The 24351-nt window shown below is 36.6% G+C and overlaps 1 protein-coding gene across 1 annotated transcript in view; it reads right to left on the reverse strand.

Moving 5' to 3' along the window:
* The window catches only part of POF1B (POF1B actin binding protein), a 107262-nt gene that overhangs the window by 23790 nt on the left and 59121 nt on the right, over nucleotides 1-24351 (reverse strand). Inside the window, 7 exon segments of the mRNA XM_032618933.1 lie at nucleotides 1079-1198; nucleotides 1524-1676; nucleotides 2677-2790; nucleotides 3621-3713; nucleotides 9445-9519; nucleotides 10947-10974; nucleotides 15583-15713. Coding sequence (XP_032474824.1) covers nucleotides 1079-1198; nucleotides 1524-1676; nucleotides 2677-2790; nucleotides 3621-3713; nucleotides 9445-9519; nucleotides 10947-10974; nucleotides 15583-15713 — 714 coding nt within the window.

The raw sequence follows: 24351 nt of genomic DNA on the forward strand, positions 1-24351 counted from the left end.
ACTTAAGTAAAAGTCCTAGGCAACAAGAATTAAAATAAAGCTAAGAAAACAGGTACTTTACATTCCTTCAAATACTAATTAAGGAAAACTCAATAACAAATATTATATCATAATTTGCAGTTCACAACATATTCCTCCTGCATGACTCATCTCAGTCCTCATAGCAGCCCTCTAAGTATTATTATAATCTTTATTTACAAAACAGGTAAATGAGATCCAGAGACACGAAGGCACAACAGCTACTAAGCAACATAGCTGCAACTCCATGACAAGTCTTCCAACTGCAAATCCTGTCCATTTCCCTTTTTACTGCATTATGTGTGCACAGATGGCTGTTTAGGTTAAAGTGTTATTAGTAACGTTCAGATGGAAAATAAACCAGTGGAGGACATCTGCAAGAAAAATCAGCAGACTTTTGAACAAATTCTATTTTGTTTCATTTTGATTTTTGGTAAAGACTGTACATTATATTTGGAGAGAAAAAACTGTGGTCAGTTTTTCTATTAAAATATTTGAGTATATATAACTACAATTAGGAATCAGTAAATTGTTAGTCAATTCGACCTAGAATGACAAAATAAGACAATGTATATTTATTCTCACAAATATCACCTTAATTTTGATGCCAATTACAGGTATATAATTCAACAGTTCTTATCCATGTGCTTGACAAAACTCTTGCTAGCTATCATCCTTCAAAATCAAGTGAGGATATTTATGAAGTCAAATGTGGCTTCACTGGATAATCTTGAAAGTTGCTTGGCTGCATACAGCAAGCTTTAGGCAAGATCATAAAGTGTTCCCCCGTCACCATAAATAAATGAATAGAAATTAAAAATCAACAACCCTGAACTTAAGGTCTTCTTTTGCTTTCCTAGAAAAGATGAAGCTAAATTACAAGACAATTTAACGATATTCCCTACATAGTGATATGTATTTAAAGAAATGGTTCTATGGCATACTCCTAAAACTCTACCTTTGGTTGATTTTTCTTTGTAGCATTAAACTGGAGACTATCATTGTCTTATTAGAAAGTTTGTGCTGAACTGTGTATTTATGCAGTGTAGGATCTACATACCCTTAGTTTGCAGATCTCTCTATCTTTCTCCATTCTTAAGTTTTTCACCATCTCCATGTAATGGTTGCCAATCTCAGCCATTTTAGCCTGCAGCATCGGGCCTGTGCAAGTCTCTGAGAGCTACACAAGACAAAATAAATTTCTGTTGTTAGACTGTTATGAAGGAAACCCATATTATATTATAAGACATTAATAGATGAAAACCACTTGATTAAACAAAACATTGAAATAATGACAGTGACATTTAGGAACTGCATTATACAGCTCAGATGGCAGTGAGTTAAGACCTAACTGCATGTGAGATCATCAGAAAGCAGTCTACATATTTTCTCGAGATGAATTGGAGATATATATATATATATATATATATATATATATAGCCAATGCTAGGATTACAACCATATAACTAAGACAATAACACACATTTAAAACAAAATTTGAATACCTGCACTCTAAGATTTTTATTCTCTTGCTCTAAATTATGCTTACAGTATTCCAGTTCTTTTAGTTTATATTCTATATCTGATAGTGTATGCCGAAGAGAAAGATTGTTTTCTTCCAATGCTTGGCATTTTGAGGTTGAGTCTTGAAGTCCTTGCTGTAAAGACACAGTAAATAAGACAAATGGATTCTACTTTTTGGGAGAGAGTGCTTTTAGTTGATTAATTCAATGAAACAAAGCAAATATTGATATTTTTCCATGCCCAGTTTTCTTATATATTTAACCTTAAAAGGTAAGTTAAGGGCTTCCCTGGTGGCGCAGTGGTTGAGAGTCCACCTGCCGTGTTCCAGTCCGGGAAGATCCCACATGCCGCGGAGCGGCTAGGCCCGTGAGACATGGCCACTGAGCCTGTGCGTCTGGAGCCTGTGCTCCGCAACGGGAGAGGCCACAACAGTGAGAGGCCCGTGTACCGCAAAAAAAAAAAAAAAAAAAAAAAAAAAAGGTAAGTTAAATCAGCTATGAACGACATTACCCTCACTTGCCTATCTTGAGTGAGAAGGAATCGAGATCAGATGAATTTTCAATGTACCAATCGAGCAATCTGACTCTTGCTGCTTTTTGACAATACCGTAACCTGCCTTTTAGTAGGCACCAAAATGACCATATGCCTGATTATGTGACAAATGAAAACTCAGCCAAATTGTCATGGGAATGAATTTTAAGAATGGACTGGCCTCAGAGACTCATTACAATTTCCTAAAAATCCTCTCTGCTCAGGTATCTGGAGAAATCTTCTAGAGTTCATTCATTCAGTTATTCATTGCACAAACGTGCTAAGATCTCCAAAACTTTTTTATTGACACATTAGTAGATTAAATGAACGAGTGAACTTAGATTTTCAATATTTATACAATTTTTGTCACCCAACAAAACATAATTGTGGATAGTATATACTTTATATCTAAAATACTTGGGGTTATCTATTTTTCTGAGAGGGCTTCAGTATTTGGAAATACCTAAAGCCACTCAATTCCCATATGAACAAATTGTTCCATCATATTTTAATTTTCTGGATTATATCTCATAACTCCAATGTGCTAGTAATTGTGCATATGAAAAACTATCAAATTTATTATCAAAGAAAATGTCAACTTACCTGCTGCTGGCGATTATTTGCTCTCACTGATGCTAAGAGTTCTTCATACTCTTTTATTTGAGTTTCTTTGAATGACAAGTCTTTCTCAAGTCTTATCTTGTCATTTTCCAGTGACTAGAAGCAAAATTATTTATGACCCAGAATTACAGAATCCTGTCAACAGTTATGTAATACAAAGACCTGTTTACATTGGAAGGTTTAAATAAGCACTTGTTTCATTTGTAATTGTTTAATAAAACGGAATTCTTAAAAGTTAATCAAACTATGGGATACAAAGAAGTGAAAATTTAAAAACCCGCATCAATGGACATTTTGATGAATTGACTAATTGTAAGTACAATGAAGCAGAACCTTTTGAATTATTTTAATGTTTTTCTTCAATCTACAAAGACCCTTGTTAATCCCAGCAGGTGGTGAATTTTCAAATTAAGAGTCTAAATGTGTTCATCAGAACCCAGAAACAAGAAAGCCCACTCCAAAGTCCCCAAGGAGTTATTCATTGTATGAAAAGTGTTCTGAATGTATCTAGCTGATGTCATGAAGAGCACCAATTAAAATAGAAAATGTTAAGTTCTTGGAGAAAGAAGTTTTCAAGTATTCAAATAAATTCAAAGTATGCTTTACTATTACAGAAAAGGGGAAATTATGAATCAGAGTCAGATTATTGTAATTTTACAAACTACTCCCTGGCTTTAAGCGTTAAATTACCTTAGCGGTAAACTAAGTAGTAAGTGTTCACCCAACTTTCATTTTCACATTGGATAAGTCTTTACTCCTCTCTCCCAACCCCAATTAATTATTTCAGGAAAATAACTATATCTGGGTGAGCACAATGTTGTTGTGTTGTATTAAATTTTAAAAAGGTATACTGAATGCTTTGATTTCTATGTTATGAAGCTAGGATCTAGAAAAGATTTGGAAAGAAAAATCAAAATAAATGTTACTGTCAAGTCATTCTGAAGATGTCCAAGCTCCTCCCGTATGTTGCTGAATGTGGACAGCACTAGCTGGAGTGATTTATCAGACATACCCCTCATCTGGAGGAAGAAAATTATTGATGGTTTATTTTTACTAGCATTTAAAAATAGGCAATATAAGTAATAATAATCTTATTTTTTCTATTCCTACAAGCAAACTTATTAACAGTTTCATTTTTGATATGGCAATATTAGAATAGTGATGCAGAGCATTTGGTCAATAACATGCATTAGTAATCCAAGCAATATCCCTGAAGAGTCCCTGAAGAGATCATAGCTATGCTATTAAAACAAGGGTCTCTTATTTTTTCCATGATAAAGTATCATCTTTCTCACGACAGAAATATATCATCAAATTCTTAAATTTACTTTTCTTCTCTATTTAAAGATTAGAAAAGATGAGACAGTCAACCTTCAAGTAATAAATTGCATCTCCCTAAGTGTGTTGCCAAATGCATAGATTTTGCCTGAGTTGAGAAGAATCTAATACAAATTAAGTTTAACCTTGAAGTATAGAAATATCTCAAAATTTAAAGAGGGAGAAAAACCCTTTAACTAGATTAAACTCATTTCTTCAAAGAAAAATGGTTTTGAAAACAGGCAACTTCTGTTTCTGAAAAGATGGAGCAGAAATACTTTTCTCTATTTTTCCTGCTAAGTCTAACTAAAAACCCTGCACTTTATGTATAAAACAAACATAAAAAGACTCTGAAAGTTAAAAAAGAAGAATGAAGTCTGGTTGAGAACATTAGGAGCTAAGGAATAATACAGAAGTGATTTCCTGGGTTTTCTTTTTGCTTCATATATGAGTGGTATTGGGCAAACCAATAACAAAGAAACACCAGTGGATACAGACAACAAAAGTCCTTAGAAAAGCCTGCTCTCTCTACCCAAAGTACCATGAAAAGGGCAGCCTAGCAAGGCAGATAGCATTTAAATAATAACCAGTCTACTCCAGCCAAACACCACAGAAAAACCTGCAACTCTATTCTACGCCCACCCAAACCATCAAAAGCCAAGAAGGGAACGTAGACTCTCTCTCTCAACCTCCCTGCTTGGGTGATGTCAGAGAATTCTTAGTGAAGTGTCAAGACTTTCATCATTGCCCAACAGAAATGAGGCCACTCACATTGCAGTGTCAGTAGAGGCCAACAAGGGAACAGTAACACAACACACCTCCCCATCCAAACCAGGGTGTTTTCAGTGGGAGCCTAGTAGAGAGCCACACTTCCTACACCTGCCAAGGAAGAACAAAGAGCTACTCCCCCAACCTGTGTCAACAGAGGCAGAATGGGGAACCTGGACTTCCACCCCCATGTGGCAGTAACAGGTCATGCCCCTACTTCCCCTGTTGCTCAGTATCAGAGGAGGCCTGCTAAAACAGAAGATGTGAATAAGATCCAAAGTCAGAACACAGTACCCAAAATGTCCAGGTTTCAATTTTTAAAAAGTCACTTATTCTAAGAACCAGGAAATCTCAACTTGGTAAGAAAAAAGGGTTAATACATGCCAACATCAAGATATCAGAAAAGTTAGAATTACCTGATAAGGATTTTAAGGCAGCCATTTTAAAAAGGTTTCAAAGTGACCTAAATGTCCATCAACAGAGGAATGGATAAAGAAGATGTGGCACATATATGCAATGGAATATTACTCAGTCATAAAAAGAAACAAAATAGTGCCATTTGCAGAGACATGGATGGATCTAGAAACAGTCATACAGAGTGAAGTAAGTCAAAAAGAGAAAAACAAATGTCACATAATATTACCTATATGTGGAATCTAGAAAAATGGTAGAGAAGAACTTATTTGCAAAGTAGAAATAGAGTCACAGATGTAGAGAACAAACTTATGGTTACCAAGAGGGGAAGGGAGGGGTGGGATGAACTGAGAGATTGGGACTGACATAAATACACTACTATGTGTAAAATAGATAACGAATGAGATCCTACTGTGTAGCACAGGGAACTCTACTCAGTGCTCTGTGGTGACCTAAATGGGAAGGAAATCTAAAAAAGAAGGGATATATGTGTATGTAAGACTGATTCACTTTGCTGTACAGCAAGAAACTAACACAACATTGTAAAGCAATGATACTCTAATAAAAATTAATTCGAAAAACACACCAAATTAAAAAAAGTTTCAACAAGAAATTGCAAAGATTTAAAACAAATAAAAAATAGAAAGTCTCAGCAACAAAACAGAAAATCTCAGAAAACAAACAGAAGCTATAAAGAGTAACTAAATGAAAATTTTAGAACTGAAAACTCAATAATTAAAAAGCAAAACAAAAACAAAAACCTCAGTGGATGGACTAAAAAGCAGAAAGGAAAGCATAGAGCAAAGAATCAGTGAACTTGAAGACAGAACAATAGAAAATACTGAGTTCTGAACATCAGACAGAAAATAGGTTGGAAGAAAATTGAACAGCGCCTCAGTGTCCAGTGGGAGTATGACATATATCTAACATTCATGTCATCAGAATCCTAGAAGGAAAAAAGAAAGAGGGGGGAGCTGAAAAATTATATGAAGAAATAATGGCTGTAAACTTCCCCAAATTAGCAGAAAAACATAGACAGATTTAAGAAGTTGAGCAAACCCTAAACAGGATAGACCCAAAGAAATCCATGCCTGGACATATGAGGCAAACTTCTTAAAACTGAAGATAAATTTAAAATCTTAAAAGCAGCAAAAGAAACCTTAACTATTGGGAATAGCAATTCAAATGACAGCCGATTTCTCATGAAAAATCATAGAGGCCAGAAGGAAGTGGCATACATTTTTAAAGTGATGAAAGAAAAGAATTGTCAACTACAAATTCTGTATGCAATGAAAACAACCTTTAGGAATGAAGGGAAAATCACATTTTCAGAGGAAAAGAAAAAGAATTTTTCACTAGCAGACCTACCCTTAAAAAAATGGCTGAAGGAAGTTCTCTGAAGAAAAAGAAAATGATAAAAAAAGAAATTTGGAGTATCAAGAAGGAAGAAGTAATACAGTAAGCAAAAATATAGGTAAATACAGTGGGCTTTCCTTCTCCTTTTGAATTTTCTAAATTATATTTGAAGATTGAGGCAAAAAAAAAAAAAAAAATATATATATATATATATATATAAAACACTGTGTGATGTGGCTCTCAATGCCTGTAGAGGAAATATTTTAAAAATTATAAATGTGGAGGTTAAAGGAAGATAAAAGAAGCAAAATTTTCTGCAGTTCACTGAAACTGATAAAATGTTGACACCAATACACGGGGATAAGTTATGGGTATATAATGTAATACTTAGGGCAACCCCTAAAAAAGCTATACTACGTGATACACTCAGAAGCACTAGAGGTAAATCAAAATGGAATTCTAAAACATATTCAAGTAATCCACATGAAAGCAAGACAAAGAAAACAGAAACAAAAAACAGAACAAACAAAACACAATGGCAGATCTAGCCCTAACATATGAATAATTACAACTTGGTCTAAATACACCAGTTAAAAGACAGATTGACAGAATGATAAGAAAAAACATGACCTCACTATGTGTTTTCTATAAGAAATTCATTTCAAAGATAATGAAAATTAAAATATACATAATGAAATTTAAAAGTTGGGAAAAAAGATATACCATGCAAACATTAATCAAAAGAAAGGAGTGCTATTGATATTAGATAAAAATGACTTCAGAGCAAAGAAAATTACCAGGAACACAGAGGGATAATAAGAGTCAGTCCACCAAGAAGACATAGCAATCCTAAATGTTTATGCACCAGACAACAGAGCTACAAAATGTATCAAACAAAAACTGATAGAACTGAAAGGAGAAATAGACAAACCCACAGATATAACTGAAGACTTTTATACCCCTCTCTCGGCAACTGATAGTACTGCTTAGAAGAAAATGAGCAAGAATACATAATACAATAATTCAACAATACCATCAACCAAAGGATCGAATCAGCATTTATAGAATACTTCATCCAACAACAGATGCACATTCCTTTCATATACCCATGGAACATATACCAAAATAGACCATGTACTTGACTATCAAACTTAACCATTTCAAAAAAATTAATCTCATATGGAGTATATTTTCTGCCCACAGTGGAATCAAACTAGAAATGAATAACAGAAAGACAATAGGAAAATCTCTAAACACTTAGAAAGTAAACAATACACTTCTAAATAATCCACCAGTCAAAGCAGAAGTCTAAAGGGAAATAAAAATATATAAAACTGAAAGAAAATGAAAATACATATCATAACTTGTGGGACACAACTAAAGCCATGCTGAGAGGATATTTATAGCACTAAATGCTTACATTAGAAAATAGAAAAGGTGTGAAATCAATAATCTAACTTTCTATATCAAGAAACTAGACAAAGAAGATCAAAATAAACCAAAAGCAAGCAAAGGAAGGAAATAATACAGACGAGAAAAAAAATCAATGGAAGTGTAAACAGGAAAACAATAGAGATCAATAAAACTAAAATATAGTTCTTTGAAAAAAATCAATAAATTGATAAACCTCCAACAAGACTGACAACAAAAAAGAAAGAAGACATAAATCACTAGTGTCAGGAGTTAAATAGGGAAGAGTAATACAGACCCCACAGACATCAAAAGGATAAGGGAATACTGTGAATAGTTATACACATATAAATTTGACAATTTAGTTGAAATTGACTACTTCCTTGAAAAACACAGATTACCACAACTCACCCAACACGAAACAGATCATTTGACTAGACCTGTAACTACTAAGGAATTGAATTTAGAATTTTTTTAAACTCCTGAAAAATATATATCCATGTCCAGATATTTTCACTGAAGGATTATACCAAATGTTTAATGAAGAGTTAACACTATGTCTATACAGTTTCTTCCAGAAAACAGAAAAGGAAGAGACATTTACCAATTCATTTCATGATGCTAGATTATCCTGACACCAAAATCAAAGCAAATACAAGAAAACTACAGACTAATGTTTCTCAGGAAGTTAGATGCAAACATTCTCAGAGTTTTTTGAGGAAATAGGCCTTGAATGCACTTTGGATGGACATCCTGCCACCAGAAATAATATCAAGGATGTATCCAAAATTCAGGTTCTGCAGAGCATATGTGTTCCCCATACCACTGTCTCTTTATAATACAGACTGTGTCCCACTAAAAATATTTCATTTAAGTTTCACAGATAAGATGTCAGGTCCAATATCTGGATGATCAACAAAGATTTGAGACCAAATATCAAACTTAGAAATTTGCCTCACTAGACAAAACTAGAGTATCTTTAGAATCCTTTCTTGCAAACACATGTACTCTTCATTTTTTAGCCTTATTTCTTTAGCATCTATCTTGATCTGTCTTGGTCTGTCTCTCCCTTCAGTGTAGGGGAATTTACTGCTGCAGTGGTCTCTAGCATTCCATAATTCAGGAAAATCAAGTCATTGGCCTTTCCATCTGCCAGGGGTAGGGTAGGGAGGTATAGAAAGTAGAATGGAGAAGAGGAGGGCAAATCCTATAAGTTAGAGTCAGGTTGTGCTACAGCAGTGAGGAGAGAATAAGGGCATTCCACAGCCCGGAATATTTCTATAATGATTTCCTAAATGCTAGTCATTCAATACTAGTGTTTGATAGTCTGACCAAATTATAATGCAACCCTTGTTTAATCAAAAGGCAATCAACTCTTGTGAAATAGGAATTTTATTTGGGACTTTCTGTCCTTAATTAAAGGAAACATCCTGGGCTAGTGGTTTGTTAGTGTTGCCTTCACAGCCACTCTTGACCCCATCTTACCTGCAGAATATAGCGAATTTGCTGTTTTGTAAATTCTGACAATCCTTTAGGAATCAATGATTCAGTGTCTTCTGACTGTAAGAAAAGAGAGGCTTATCTTTCAACAGATACATGTTAGTGTTTTAATCAGAGGGTCAGCAGACTTTTGTAGAGAGGGACGTGTTTTTATGAACATCAGAAGATTACTTCACTTTCTGGGTAATAGTTGCCACAAACTTTACTTCTAGCATTATCAGTTCTTACTTTTTAAAAAAAATCATTGTACTACATACACCATGGAAAGAACCCTGAATTACAGGAAGTTTAGGGGGAAGTTTGGGGCAATCAATCAGATGTCGCATTTCTATTTTTTAAAAAGAGCAACTTAAAAACAAAAGGGTAGTCAGTTAAATCCCATTACCACTTTATTTCCATGTATTTTTTAACAACTGGAAGTTTAGTTGGGTGGTAGATATGACACTTTAAAGGCTGATTTTTTAAATAATGAAAATTTGAGTAAATAAAATAAAATTAAAGGTTTACTGAGAATTTGCATAGAGCTGTGGTGACTTTTGAAAGATTATGATGTTGCCACAGCAACATTAAGAAGCTTCAACAAATTTTTTTTTTTTTTTTTTTTTTTTTTTTTTTTTTTTTTTTTTGTGGTACGCGGGCCTCTCACTGTTGTGGCCTCTCCCGTTGTGGAGCACAGGCTCCGGACGCGCAGGCTCAGCAGCCCTGGCTCACGGGCCTAGGCGCTCCGCGGCATGTGGGATCTTCCCGGACCGGGACACGAACCCGTGTCCCCTGCGTCAGCAGGCGGGCTCTCAACCACTGCGCCACCAGGGAAGCCAAGAAGCTTCAACAAATTTTAAGTGAGAAGCTGAATTGAATTCAGTACTTCATAAAGACAATTTAGGGCTTACTGAATTATTGTAACAAATGCAGTACGTCAATACTTTGGAAATAAAGATGAAAATTAACACAAAAGAAGCCATTGTGATTGTTACTTTGAAATCAGTTCTTTCTCTATTTGATGACTTATTCCATTAAAAGTAACTATTACCAAAATGTATATACATAATATTTAGAATTGATACTTGAAAATATTTACTTCAAGTTGCTGGCTATTTGGCATGGGACATACAAGTTTTTGAAATACATTAAAACTAAATTTTCTATTTAATTAGTTAACGTAGATTTCAGTTTTGTAAAACAGAGTATGTAGTCAATGAACTTTTAAATGTTCTCATAAGCAAAGACAAGTTAAATCATAAGGTGACAGCTGATAAAACATTTTTTGTGTGAATGATTATTACTTTTACAATTATCACCTTTAGAGCCATTACAAAATATAAATGGTTATATCATTTTAAAGGCAAAAGGATCATTATTTCTTTCACTAACCTGTTTCCAGTCTAATGAAAATACCAAACGAAAAACAATATTATTAATGCAAGTATCTGCTTTGTTATCTGCTTTGTTATCAACTATATTTGATTTTCAACTCTTTTTGCACTTACCTCATCTGTAGACTCAAAGTCCTGTTTGCTGCAAGAATGAAAAAAAAACAACAGACAACCTTAGGAAAATATATACATTGATCATATATAAATGTTAGTGTTCTAAATATTTTACCTTACTTTTTGATATATAACATATCCAAGTGAAATTTATAATCCTAATGAAAAATTTAAAGCTAACTAAAATGGCACTTGACAAAAATAAAGTTAATTTTCCTGGAATTAGCTAATCTATTAAAAATGAACAACATCCAAATAACAAACCAATATAATATGCAGAATTACTACCATTCATTAACACTGGTTTATTTGTGACTAGATGTAGAAGTCTTCAGTTTGGCAAAACATACTATCTGAGTGAACAAATAACAATAAGTCATTTTCTATTTCCACCTTATTTTTCTCCTTGTATTGCTCCCTTTTAATGCTGATTCCAGCTTCTCCCTACAGTGTCTTTAAGTTATTCATACCCTTTTAGTCAAAACCGAAACTTGTAAGACTTCGTAATCTACACTAATCATTCAATCTACACTACAGTATGTATAGCAATGACAAAGCTAAAAGGATATTGGAATGTTTACATAGGGACATAGCCTCAAGCAACATGACCAGAATTCTAGTGGGATAGTTGAATTTCCAGCATCAAAATGAAGGTTTGTCCATGAGGGTTGGAAGGCCCTTTGTGAAGCCATGTTAGGTAGGCAAATGCTGCAAGCGAATTGTTAGTGGTTATACCAGTCCGGCACTGGCTCCTTTGGGGAATGGTGAAAGCTGGGAAGGATACAGTTCTAGCATTGCCAGTGGCAACAGATAGGCCTTTATTTTTGCCTACTTGTTCCCCCTGCACTTCGTGGAAAAATTGGGTCCAAAATACATACGGTGAACATACTTCTCAAACAAACAAACAAACAAAAAACTGTACACATGTTCTGACAGCAAGACAAAATATGTTAAAGTAAGACTATCTTAGGATATTATAGATATATGACTGCCATATCGTCAGGTACAACAGAAACATATTTTAGAGATATAAGCTAGTACATTAGCTCCTACCTTTACCTTCTAAGTAAGTGCTTATGAGTAATATATTGCTTACAGAGATAAGTGGATCACTCACTGTGCGAAACCTCTCGCATGCATTTATAAAAATACACAAGCTAATGTGGAGAATGAGAACTGAAGATTTCATTTCCTGAGGCATGACTGCATATGTGCAATTGTCTGTATGTATGTATGTGGTATTTCCTGGGTTGCTCAAAATATAAATTTTGGGGAGGCCCTAGCGAAAAAAAATGAAGTATCTTTTACTTTTTTAGTGTGTTACTGAAGTAACTGCATGCATATATTGGAAGTTAAAAGAAGTTAAAATATGACTCACGATGCAGGTATAGTAGTCTTGCATTACTGTTAACTGGAATTATTATCACAATATTAATAGACCTTTTATGTTTAAAATCCCAATTCCAATGCCAACCTAGTACACATGTCCCTAGCCACTTACTTCTTTCTACAAATAAGAAAACAAAACAAAGAAACAAGGAGCAATCAACAGCACTTAATACTGGAATTTACAAATGTAACCAAAATGGTTTCATAAGACAACCTTTCTTAATTCTGACCTTCCAGTCTACTTATTGCTGAATTGCAATTTAGAAAGAGAAGAAAAGTGGAGACAAAGGGGTGGGAGAGAGAGAGAGAGTGGAAACAAAGAGAGCAGAGGCAGGAGGTGGAAAGGCCATTGTGGATTATATCTCCATTCAGTACAAGGTGATGGTGACTATAATTACAGTGGGCAGAAAAAAAAAAGAGAGGCACTCACTATGTCATCTCACCTCCTAGGAAGGAAGGAATGTAATAAGGAAAAAAACAAAAGAAGAAATAAAAGGCGGGTGGAATGAAGAGAAAGAAACTGACAACCTTCTGACAAACAAAAAGTCTTAAGCACCAAAATTTTATGAGACCCTCTCCACTCTGGAGTGTTTACTAATGTGGAGACCCCAGCTTTCTATTTTCTTTTTAGTATTTTTAGCTACTTTAGAAATTAAGCTCAATGTTTTGCATCGCTTAATTACACATTTAGGTCACCCATATACATTTATCAAAACCCTCAATGACAGGAAGTTATTTCAAAACCCCAGATTACATCTCTACCTGGTTGGTCATTATAAAGCAATTTAACTTCCCTTGCTCAATTACTTTGTCTACTTCTAATTAGTATGAGACTAATACATTTGGAATATATTTAACTCTCATTTTATAAACCTTTATTGAGTAGCGACTTTGTCAAGGCCATGTGCTCTGAACTGGATTTCAGCAATCCAAACACAAATATTATCTTGTCCTGTACGTGACACAAACATAAGTGATCTAAGGCAAAATTTGAGCAATGTAAAATTGGTCTAAGTCCTCCAACCTTTTCAAATTTGATGATTCAAAAATTGATAATTGCTTTAATGTGTCTGCAGTATGTTAAATAATTTAGAGACACATATCTAGTATGAAAGGTTAAGTGATTTGCCTAAGTTAAGGTTCTCCCATAGGTTCTAGTCCCAGATTTGCCACTTTTGTGGCCTTAGGTCAGTGGTTCTCATACTTTAACATGTATCAGAATCCTCCAGAGGGCTTGCTGCTTGGCCTTACCCCAGAGTTTTTGATTCTACAGGTCTGTTTGCAGACCTGCATTTCACATGATGCTCCTGCTGCTTGTAAGTACATGTCTTAAATAAATCATTTATTGCTTATAACAAATCTATGAAATAAGTATTATTATAATCCCTATTTCACAGATGAAGAAACTGAGGTACAGAGAGGTTAAACAGGTTGCCTGATATTACACATCTAGTATGTAACAAAAGCTGGGACATGAACCCAGGGTATGAACCCTGCATCTACAATCAGGTACTTAAGAATATATGTCTCTATATGCTCTTGATTTTACCATGTGATACTTTAACAGAAATATTCATAAGACATGATTAATGCACAGAAGAGGAACATCTAGACAAAACAGTATCTAGAGAAGGCTTTGCAGAAAAGCTGAGTCATGGCTTATAGGTATAAGAGTATTCAAAACTGTTTGAATCCATCTCAAGCACTTAGTAGCTATGTGATCTTAATAACTTATTCTCTTTGGGTGTCCATTTGAAACTTTTTATGGTTACTGTGCAAATTAGATAATATTTAAAAAGCACTTAGCACAGTGTCTGGCACAATAGTGGACACTCAATACATACTAGAGTACTCAGAATGAGGGGAAAGATTTTAAGGTAGTGACCTTATGCAAATGAATGAATGTGTGAAATAGTTGTTTGGATAAGGGGAGAGGATATTGATTAGTATAAAACACTGATGAAGGCCTAGCTGAAGATGGAAACCATGCGTTAATAATAACCATGCGCTTTTCTCTGTGCTCAACTGCATGGATGTAGCATAAAGAAGGCATTCATTCATTCAACAAATATTTATTAAGCACCACACTAAATCAGTCACCACACTAGGCACCAAGGAAACCAGGGTAAATGAAACAGCCCTCAGGGGGTAGTGTCTGAATTCTAGGGGTAGTGGGCAGTGAGTACTGGATAGAGGAAAAAAAGAAAACAATAGATAAAACAGAGAACTAGACTGATCCAGAGTTGGGATTTTGCTAAGTGGCAGGGACAATATGATAAAGAGGCAAGGCAGTTGAGGGTGATGCCAAGAGAATGGTTGCAATCATGAATAAGAAAGCAAGAAAAGTTGGGGAGGAGGGAGCTAATAAACAGAATTGTAATAAGCAGAGAGAAAAGAGAGAAGAGATTAAAGATCTCTGAGAAGTAGAAGAATCTAGTTGGGGAAGTTTATACTGACTTTCCTTTATCCTCCAGATTTTTCTGAGTTTATGGAGCTTTCCTAAATTTTGCCTGACAGATGACCACATATATGAAGTGACTATGTAGTAGAAGGCAACTTTTGGAGTATAGCTTATGAAATTCATTTCATGACATAATGTGCTCTCATCTACACATGAATAGTTGATAAATTGTTTATGTTTATATATTTAAATAAGTATTATATATTATTATATAATATTATTGTATAATATACATATTTACATTAACTTATAAATAGATATTTGTATAATTTATATTTCATACATTATATGTAATATATAATATTAAAATAATACATGACATTTATAATAATATACAACCCTAAATGTATATTAAACTCTGGTCTTCATATGTTGAGCACACATCAATGGAAGATAAACAGTAGTGTGTTGGCAATGGGACTGTATCTTATATCATCAGTGTAATATCTTAAAACAAGTCATAGTATGCCACACATTTTTTGAGCTCCTTGTCTAAGTGGTTGCATTTTTCATCAAAGTACGTTAGAAAAGAAGATCTACGTAATTCTTTACTGACCCCAAAATAGCTGGTAAGATATCTTCAATGATTTTCATTAAGTACATTAACTCTTAAAATGAGATATTTCCTCAGATCTGCTCATACAGTTGCCTGTTTCCCCATTAAAAGTACTCAAGTTTTGCTGTAAACCTAAAATTGCTCTAAAAAATAAAGTCTATTAAAAAATACCAGGGTATTGTAAAATGTTTGAAAGCTACAACGCCAAGCAAATGATATATTTACAGTACCTTCCTCCAATTCTCTGCAAATGTTCTAATAAGCAGTGATATAGATTCATATTTTTACGGCTTAGATCAGCAAGCAACTCTCCAAAATATTTGGGGTCCAATTTTTCAGGGCCATCATCCTGAATTATCACCTGAAGAAAATATCAATCACAATTATAAACAATATTAAGTTCACAGATATTTTGCTGTGAAATGAAAAAAGTGAAATAACCTATTAATACAAGTAACTCATCACAAAGTCATCACATAAATGAAGCCACTAAATTTTCTTTGTAGCTGATGTATACATTTTTCAATATGGGAGGAATTTAAAGGAAAAGCAACATTGTAATGGCATTTTCAGTTTCATTTCACTCAAGCCTAAGTGATCTAATGAATGCAAAACTTGAATAATTTACATAAAAATTCTTGAATATAGATGCTTAAATGAAAAGTAAAACAAGTAAATCAAAATCTCTGAGTTACTCATTATCATCACATGGCTTATTCATCTGTCAGTGTCATTCCACTGATCCTCAGGTTATCTCATTGCTATAGCTAGCCAGGTAGATAACGCCTTCCTGCCTCACCTCTCTATATGTGTCCCTTCCAAAACCATTAACTTTCCCAAGTAGAAAAGGGCATTTCTTTAGCCAAGGACATTCAAGTACTGAGCTCCCTGTTAGAATCTGCACACAAGTAATTTGATACACTTAGTATTTTGCCTATTTTTCTCTCTTAGCCAATTATAATGCCCTCATAACGCTGTGAAAACCATGGAGTTTTTTTTTTCCTTCCAGTTTAATTTGACAGAGTAATTTTATAGTTTCAAATTATCTTAAAGTATTTATTCCTTTTTTTATTTTTGCACAAATATTCTCCTGTCATTGCACTGTACACTAGTTAACATGTTGGGTATACAATTCTTTGCCCACATTAGTAATTTGTGCCATTACTAAAACTCTTGCTCTTGTGATTTCAGTGTGGCACCCAAATAAAGAGTCACAGAGTCCAGGACGGGGAACGATTTGCATCAGCCTCGTGTCTGTGTCCATAGATAAAAAGAGGTGTTAAAAGTTACCAAAGGAAAAAAAATAGTTACCAAAGGGAGGTGATTTTATTTTGAGAAATGATAACAATAACTAATATTTATTTAGCTCTTACTATGTGCCAGCCATTGTGCTATGAACGTGACATAAAGATTAAATGAGGTAATGTTCTCTTATAACCACTACACAATATTGCCTACCAGAAGACCTCTTGTGTTTGTTTTCTCAGCAACTTAGGAATTACACTGCCCCTAACTGCATTATTTTGGAGGTTAGCTGGGCTAGGAGTTGAAACAGTCAAGAGTTTGATTTTGGGGGGACCTTGAAGATGGCGGAAGAGTAAGATGCGGAGATCGCTTTCCTCCCCACGGATACACCAGAAATACATCCACACGTGGAACAACTCCTACAGAACACCTACTGAAGGCTGGCAGAAGACCTCAGACCTCCCAAAAGGCAAGAAACTCCCCTCGTACCTGGGTAGGGCAAAAGAAAAAAAGAAAAAACAGAGACAAAAGAATAAGGACGGCACCTGCACCAGTGGGAGGGAGCTGTGAAGGAGGAAAAGTTTCCACACACTAGGAAGCCCCTCCGCGGGTGGAGACTGCGGGAGGCGGAGGGGGGAGTTTCGGGACCGCGGAGTAGTGCACAGCGACGGGTGCGGAGGGCAAAGCGGGGAGATTCCTGCACAGACGATCGGTGCCAACCAGCACTCACCAACCCAAGAGGCTTGTCTGCTCACCCGCCGGGGCGGGCGGGGCTGCGAGCTGAGGCTCGGGTTTCAGTTTTGGACGGAGCTCAGGGAGAGGACTGGGGTTGGCGGCTTGAACATAGCCTGAAGGGGTTAGTGCACCACGACTAGCCGGGAGGGAGTTCGGGGAAAAGCCTGCACCTGCCGAAGAGGCAAGAGACTTTTTCTTCCCTCTTTGTTTCCTGGTGCGCAAGGAGAGGGGTTTAAGAGCGCTGCTTAAAGGATCTCCAGAGACGGGCGCGAGCCGCGGCTAAAAGCGCGAACCCCAGAGACGGGCGCGAGCCGCGGCTGAAAGCGCAAACCCCAGAGACGGGCGCGAGCCGCGGCTACAACCGCGGACCCCAGAGACGGGCGGGAGACGCTAAGGCTGCTGCTGCCGCCACCAAGGGGCCTGTGTGCGAGCACAGGTCACTCTCCACACCCCTCTTCCGCGGAGCCTGTGCAGCCCGCCACTGCCAGGTTCCCGGGATCCAGGGACAACTTCCCCGGTACAACGCACAGCGGGCCTCAGGCTGGTGCAACGTCACGCTGGCCTCTGCCGCAACGACACGCCGCCTCTGCCGCCGCAGGCCCGCCCCGCACGCAGTGCCCCTCCTTCCCCCATCCCCCAACCCCCGGCCTGAGTGAGCCGGAGCCCCTGAATTAGCGGCTCCTTTAACCCCGTCCTGTCTGAGCAAAAAACAGACGCCCGCCAACGACCTACACGCAGAGGCAGGGCCAAATCCAAAGCTGAGCTCCTGTGAGCTGTGAGAACAAAGAAGAGAAAGGGAAATCTCTCCCAGCAGCCACAGAAGCAGCGGATTAAAGCTCCACAATCAACTTGATATACCCTGCATCTGTGGAATACCTGAATAGACAAGTAATGATCCCAAATTGAAGAGGGGGAATTTAGGAGCGAGATCTATGATTTTTTTCCCTTTTCCTCTTTTTGTGAATGTGTACGTGTATGCTTCTGTGTGAGATCTTGTCTGTATACTCTGGCTTCCACCATTTGTCCTAGGGCTCTATCCGTCCATGGTTTCTTAAAAAAATTTTTTTTTCTTAATAATTAATTTTAATTGTAATAAATTTATTATACTTTACCTTCGTTCTTTCTTTCTTTCCTTCCTTCTTTCCCTCCTTTAGACAAGGAATCACCCCAAATTGAGGAGGTGGTCTCTGAGAGCAAGATTTATGATTTTTCCCCCTTTACCTCTTTTTGTGAAGGTGTATGTGTATGCTTCTGTGTAAGATTTTCTCTGTATAGCTTTGCTTCCAACATTTGTCCTAAGGTTCTATCCGTCCCTTTTTTTTTCTAAATATTTTTTAATTCAATAACTATATTATACTTTATTTTATTTTTACTGTATCTTCTTTCTTTCTGTCTTTTTTCCTTCTTTCCCTCCTTCCTTCCTTCCTCTCTCCCTCCCTCCTTTCTTTCCTTCTTTGCTTCTTTCTTCCTTCCTTCCTTTCCTCCTTTCCCTCTTTCTTTCCTCATACATCTACCAATTCTCTCTACTTTTTCTCCCTTTTATTCTGAGCCGTGTGGATGAAAGGCTCTTGGTGCTCCAGCCCAGGAGTCAGGGCTCTGCCTCTGAGGTAGGAGAGCCAACTTCAGGACACTGGGCAACAAGAGACCTCCCAGCTCCACATAATATTAAACGGTGGAAATCTCCCAGAGACCTCCATCTTAACACCAGCACCCAGCTTCACTCAACGACCAGCAAGCCACAGTGCTGGACAACCTATGCCAAACAACTAGCAACACAGGAACACAACCCCACCCATTAGCAGAGAGGCTGCCTAAAATCATAATAAGGCCACAGACACCCCAAAACACACCACCAGACGTGAACCTGCCCACTAGAGAGACAAGATCCAGCCTCATCCAGCACAACACAGGCACTAGTCCCCTCAACCAGGAAGCCTACACAACCCACTGAAACAACCTTAGCCACTGGAGACAGACATCAAAAACAACGGGAACTATGAACGTGCAGCCTGCAAAAAGGAGACCCCAAACACAGTAAGATAAGCAAAATGAGAAGACAGAAAAACACACAGCAGATGAAGGAGCAAGATAAAAACCCACCAGACCTAACAAATGAAGAGGAAATAGGCAATCTACCTGAAAAAGAATTCAGAATAATGATAGTAAGGATGATCCGAAATCTTGGAAGTAGAATGGACAAAATGCAAGAAACAGTTAACAAGGACCTACAAGAACTAAAGATGAAACAAGCAACGATGTACAACACAATAAATGAAATTAAAAGTACTCTAGATAGGATCAATAGCAGAATAACTGAGGCAGAAGAACGGATAAGTGACCTGGAAGATAAAGTAGTGGAAATAACTACTGCAGAGCAGAATAAAGAAAAAAGAATGAAAAGAACTGAGGACAGTCTCAGAGACCTCTGGGACAACATTAAACGCACCAACATTCGAATTATAGGGGTTCCAGAAGAAGAAGAAAGAAAGAAAGGGACTGAGAAAATATTTGAAGAGATTATAGTTGAAAACTTCCCTAATATGGGAAAGGAAATAGTTAATCAAATCCAGGAAGCACAGAGAGTCCCATACAGGATAAATACAAGGAGAAATACGCCAAGACACATATTAATCAAACTGTCAAAAATTAAATACAAAGAAAGCATATTAAAAGCAGCAATGGAAAAACAACAAATAACACACAAGGGAATCCCCATAAGGTTAACAGCTGATCTCTCAGCAGAAACCCTACAAGCCAGAAGGGAGTGGCAGGACATACTGAAAGTGATGAAGGAGAAAAACCTGCAACCAAGACTACTCTACCCAGCAAGGATCTCATTCATATTTGATGGAGAAATTAAAACCTTTACAGACAAGCAAAAGCTGAAAGAGTTCACCACCAAACCAGCTTTACAACAAATGCTGAAGGAACTTCTCTAGACAAGAAACACAAGAGAAGGAAACAACCTATAGTAACGAACCCAAAACAATATAGAAAATGGGAATAGGAACATACATATCGATAATTACCTTAAATGTAAATGGACTAAATGTTCCCACCAAAAGACACAGATTGGCTGAATGGATACAAAAACAAGACCCTTATATATGCTGTCTACAAGAGACCCACTTCAGACCTAGAGACACATACAGACTGAAAGTAAGGGGATGGAAAAAGATATTCCATGCAAATGGAAACCAAAAGAAAGCTGGAGTAGCAATTCTCATATCAGACAAAATAGACTTTAAAATAAGGACTATTAGAAGAGACAAACAAGGACACTACATAATGATCAAGGGATCAATCCAAGAAGAAGATATAACAATTGTAAATATTTATGCACCCAACATAGGAGCACCTCAATACATAAGGCAAATACTAACAGCCATAAAAGGGGAGATCGACAGTAACACATTCATAGTAGGGGACTTTAACACCCCACTTTCACCCATGGACAGATCATCCAAAATGAAAATAAATAAGGAAACACAAGCTTTAAATGATACATTAAACAAGATGGACTTAATTGATATTTATAGGACACTCCATCCAAAAACGACAGAATACACATTTTTCTCAAGTGCTCATGGAACATTCTCCAGAATAGATCATATCTTGGGTCACAAATCAAGCCTTGGTAAATTTAAGAAAACTGAAATTGTATCAAGTATCTTTTCTGACCACAACGCTATGAGACTAGATATCAATTACAGGAAAAGATCTGTAAAAAATACAAACACATGGAGGCTAAACAATACACTACTTAATAATGAAGTGATCACTGAAGAAATCAAAGAGGAAATAAAAAAATACCTAGAAACAAATGACAATGGAGACACAACGACCCAAAACCTATGGGATTCAGCAAAAGCAGTTCTAAGGGGGAAGTTTATAGCAATACAAGCCCACCTTAAGAAGCAGGAAACATCTCGAATAAACAACCTAACCTTGCACTTCAAGCAATTAGAGAAAGAAGAACAAAAAAACCCCAAAGCTAGCAGAAGGAAAGAAATCATAAAAATCAGATCAGAAATAAATGAAAAAGAAATGAAGGAAACGATAGCAAAGATCAATAAAACTAAAAGCTGGTTCTTTGAGAAGATAAACAAAATAGATAAACCACTAGCCAGACTCATCAAGAAAAAAAGGGAGAAGACTCAAATCAATAGAATTAGAAATGAAAAAGGAGAAGTAACAACTGACACTGCAGAAATAAAAAAAATCATGAGAGATTACTACAAGCAACTCTATGCCAATAAAATGGACAATCTGCAAGAAATGGACAAATTCTTAGAAATGCACAACCTACTGAGACTGAACAAGGAAGAAATAGAAAATATGAACAGACCAATCACAAGCACTGAAATTGAAACTGTGATTAAAAATCTTCCAACAAACAAAAGCCCAGGACCAGATGGCTTCACAGGTGAATTCTATCAAACGTTTAGAGAAGAGCTAACACCTATCCTTCTCGAACTCTTCCAAAATATAGCAGAGGGAGGAACATTCCCAAATTCCTTCTACGAGGCTACCATCACCTTGATACCAAAACCAGACAAGGATGTCACAAAGAAAGAAAACTACAGGCCAATATCACTGATGAACATAGATGCAAAAATCCTCAACAAAATACTAGCAAACAGAATCCAACAGCACATTAAAAGGATCATGCACCATGATCAAGTGGGGTTTATTCCAGGAATGCAAGGATTCTTCAATATACGCAAATCTATCAATGTGATAAACCATATTAACAAATTGAAGGAGAAAAACCATATGATCATCTCAATAGATGCAGAGAAAGCTTTCGACAAAATTCAACACCCATTTATGATAAAAACCCTCCAGAAAGTAGGCATAGAGGGAACTTTCCTCAACATAATAAGGGCCATATATGAGAAGCCCACAGCAAACATCATCCTCAATGGTGAAAAACTGAAAGCATTTCCACTAAGATCAGGAACAAGACAAGGTTGCCCACTCTCACCACTCTTATTCAACATAGTTTTGGAAGTTTTAGCCACAGCAATCAGAGAAGAAAAGGAAATAAAAGGAATCCAAATCGGGAAAGAAGAAGTAAAGCTGTCACTGTTTGCAGATGACATGATCCTATACATAGAGAATCCTAAAGATGCTACCAGAAAACTACTAGAGCTAATCAATGAATTTGGTAAAATAGCAGGATACAAAATTAATGCACAGAAATCTCTGGCATTCCTATATACTAATGATGAAAAATCTGAAAGTGAAATCAAGAAAGCACTCCCATTTACCATTGCAACAAAAAGAATAAAATATCTAGGAATAAACCTACCTAAGGAGACGAAAGACCTGTATGCAGAAAATTATAAGACACTGATGAAAGAAATTCAAGATGATACAAATAGATGGAGAGATATACCATGTTCTTGCATTGGAAGAATCAACATTGTGAAAATGACTCTACTACCCAAAGCAATCTACAGATTCAATGCAATCCCTATCCAACTACCACTGGCATTTTTCACAGAACTAGAACAAAAAATTTCGCAATTTGTATGGAAACACAAAAGACTCTGAATAGCCAAAGCAATCTTGAGAACGAAAAAAGGAGCTGGAGGAATCAGGCTCCCTGACTTCAGACTATATTACAAAGCAACAGTAATCAAGACAGTATGGTACTGGCAGAAAAACAGAAAGATAGATCAGTGGAACAGGATAGAAAGCCCAGAGATAAACCCACGCACATATGGACACCTTATCTTTGATAAAGGAGGCAGGAATGTACAGTGGAGAAAGGACAGCCTCTTCAATAAATGGTTCTGGGAAAACTGGACAGGTACATGTAAAAGTATGAGATTAGATCACTCCCTAACACCATACACAAAAATAAGCTCAAAATGGATTAAAGACCTAAATGTAAGGCCAGAAACTATCAAACTCTTAGAGGAAAACATAGGAAGAACATTCTATGACATAAATCACAGCAAGATCCTTTCTGACCCACCTCCTAGAGTAATGGAAATAAAAACAAAAATAAACAAATGGGACCTAATGAAACTTCAAAGCTTTTGCACAGCAAAGGAAACCATAACCAAGACCAAAAGACAACCCTCAGAATGGGAGAAAACATTTGCAAATGAAGCAACTGACAAAGGATTAATCTCCAAAATTTACAAGCAGCTCATGCAGCTCAATAACAAAAAAACAAACAACCCCATCCAAAAATGGGCAGAAGACCTAAATAGACATTTCTCCAAAGAAGATATACAGAATGCCAACAAACACATGAAAGAATGCTCAACATCATTAATCATTAGAGAAATGCAAATCAAAACTACAATGAGATATCATCTCACACCAGTCAGAATGGCCATCATCAAAAAATCTATAAACAATAAATGCTGGAGAGGGTGTGGAGAAAAGGGGACACTCTTGCACTGCTGGTGGGAATGTGAATTGGTTCAGCCACTATGGAGAACAGTATGGAGGTTCCTTAAAAAACTACAAATAGAATTACCATATGACCCAGCAATCCCACTACTGGGCATATACCCTGAGAAAACCAAAATTCAAAAAGAGTCATGTACCAAAATGTTCATTGCAGCTGTATTTACAATAGCCCAGAGATGGAAACAACCTAAGCGCCCATCATCGGATGAATGGATAAAGAAGATGTGGCACATATACACAATGGAATATTACTCAGCCTTAAAAAGAAATGAAATTGAGCTATTTGTAATGAGATGGATAGACCTAGAGTCTGTCATACAGAGTGAAGTAAGTCAGAAAGAAAAAGACAAATACCGTATGCTAACACATATATATGGAATTTAAGGGAAAAAAATGTCATGAAGAACCTAGGGGTAAGACAGGAATAAAGACGCAGACCTACTGGAGAACGGACTTGAGGATATGGGGAGGGGGAAGGGTGAGCTTTGACAGGGCGAGAGAGAGTCATGGACATATACACACTAACAAACTAACAAACGTAGTAAGGTAGATAGCTGGGGGGAAGCAGCCGCAAGGCACAGGGATAT

Source organism: Phocoena sinus, chromosome X (genome assembly GCF_008692025.1).
Source record: "Phocoena sinus isolate mPhoSin1 chromosome X, mPhoSin1.pri, whole genome shotgun sequence".
Lineage (NCBI taxonomy): Eukaryota > Metazoa > Chordata > Mammalia > Artiodactyla > Phocoenidae > Phocoena > Phocoena sinus.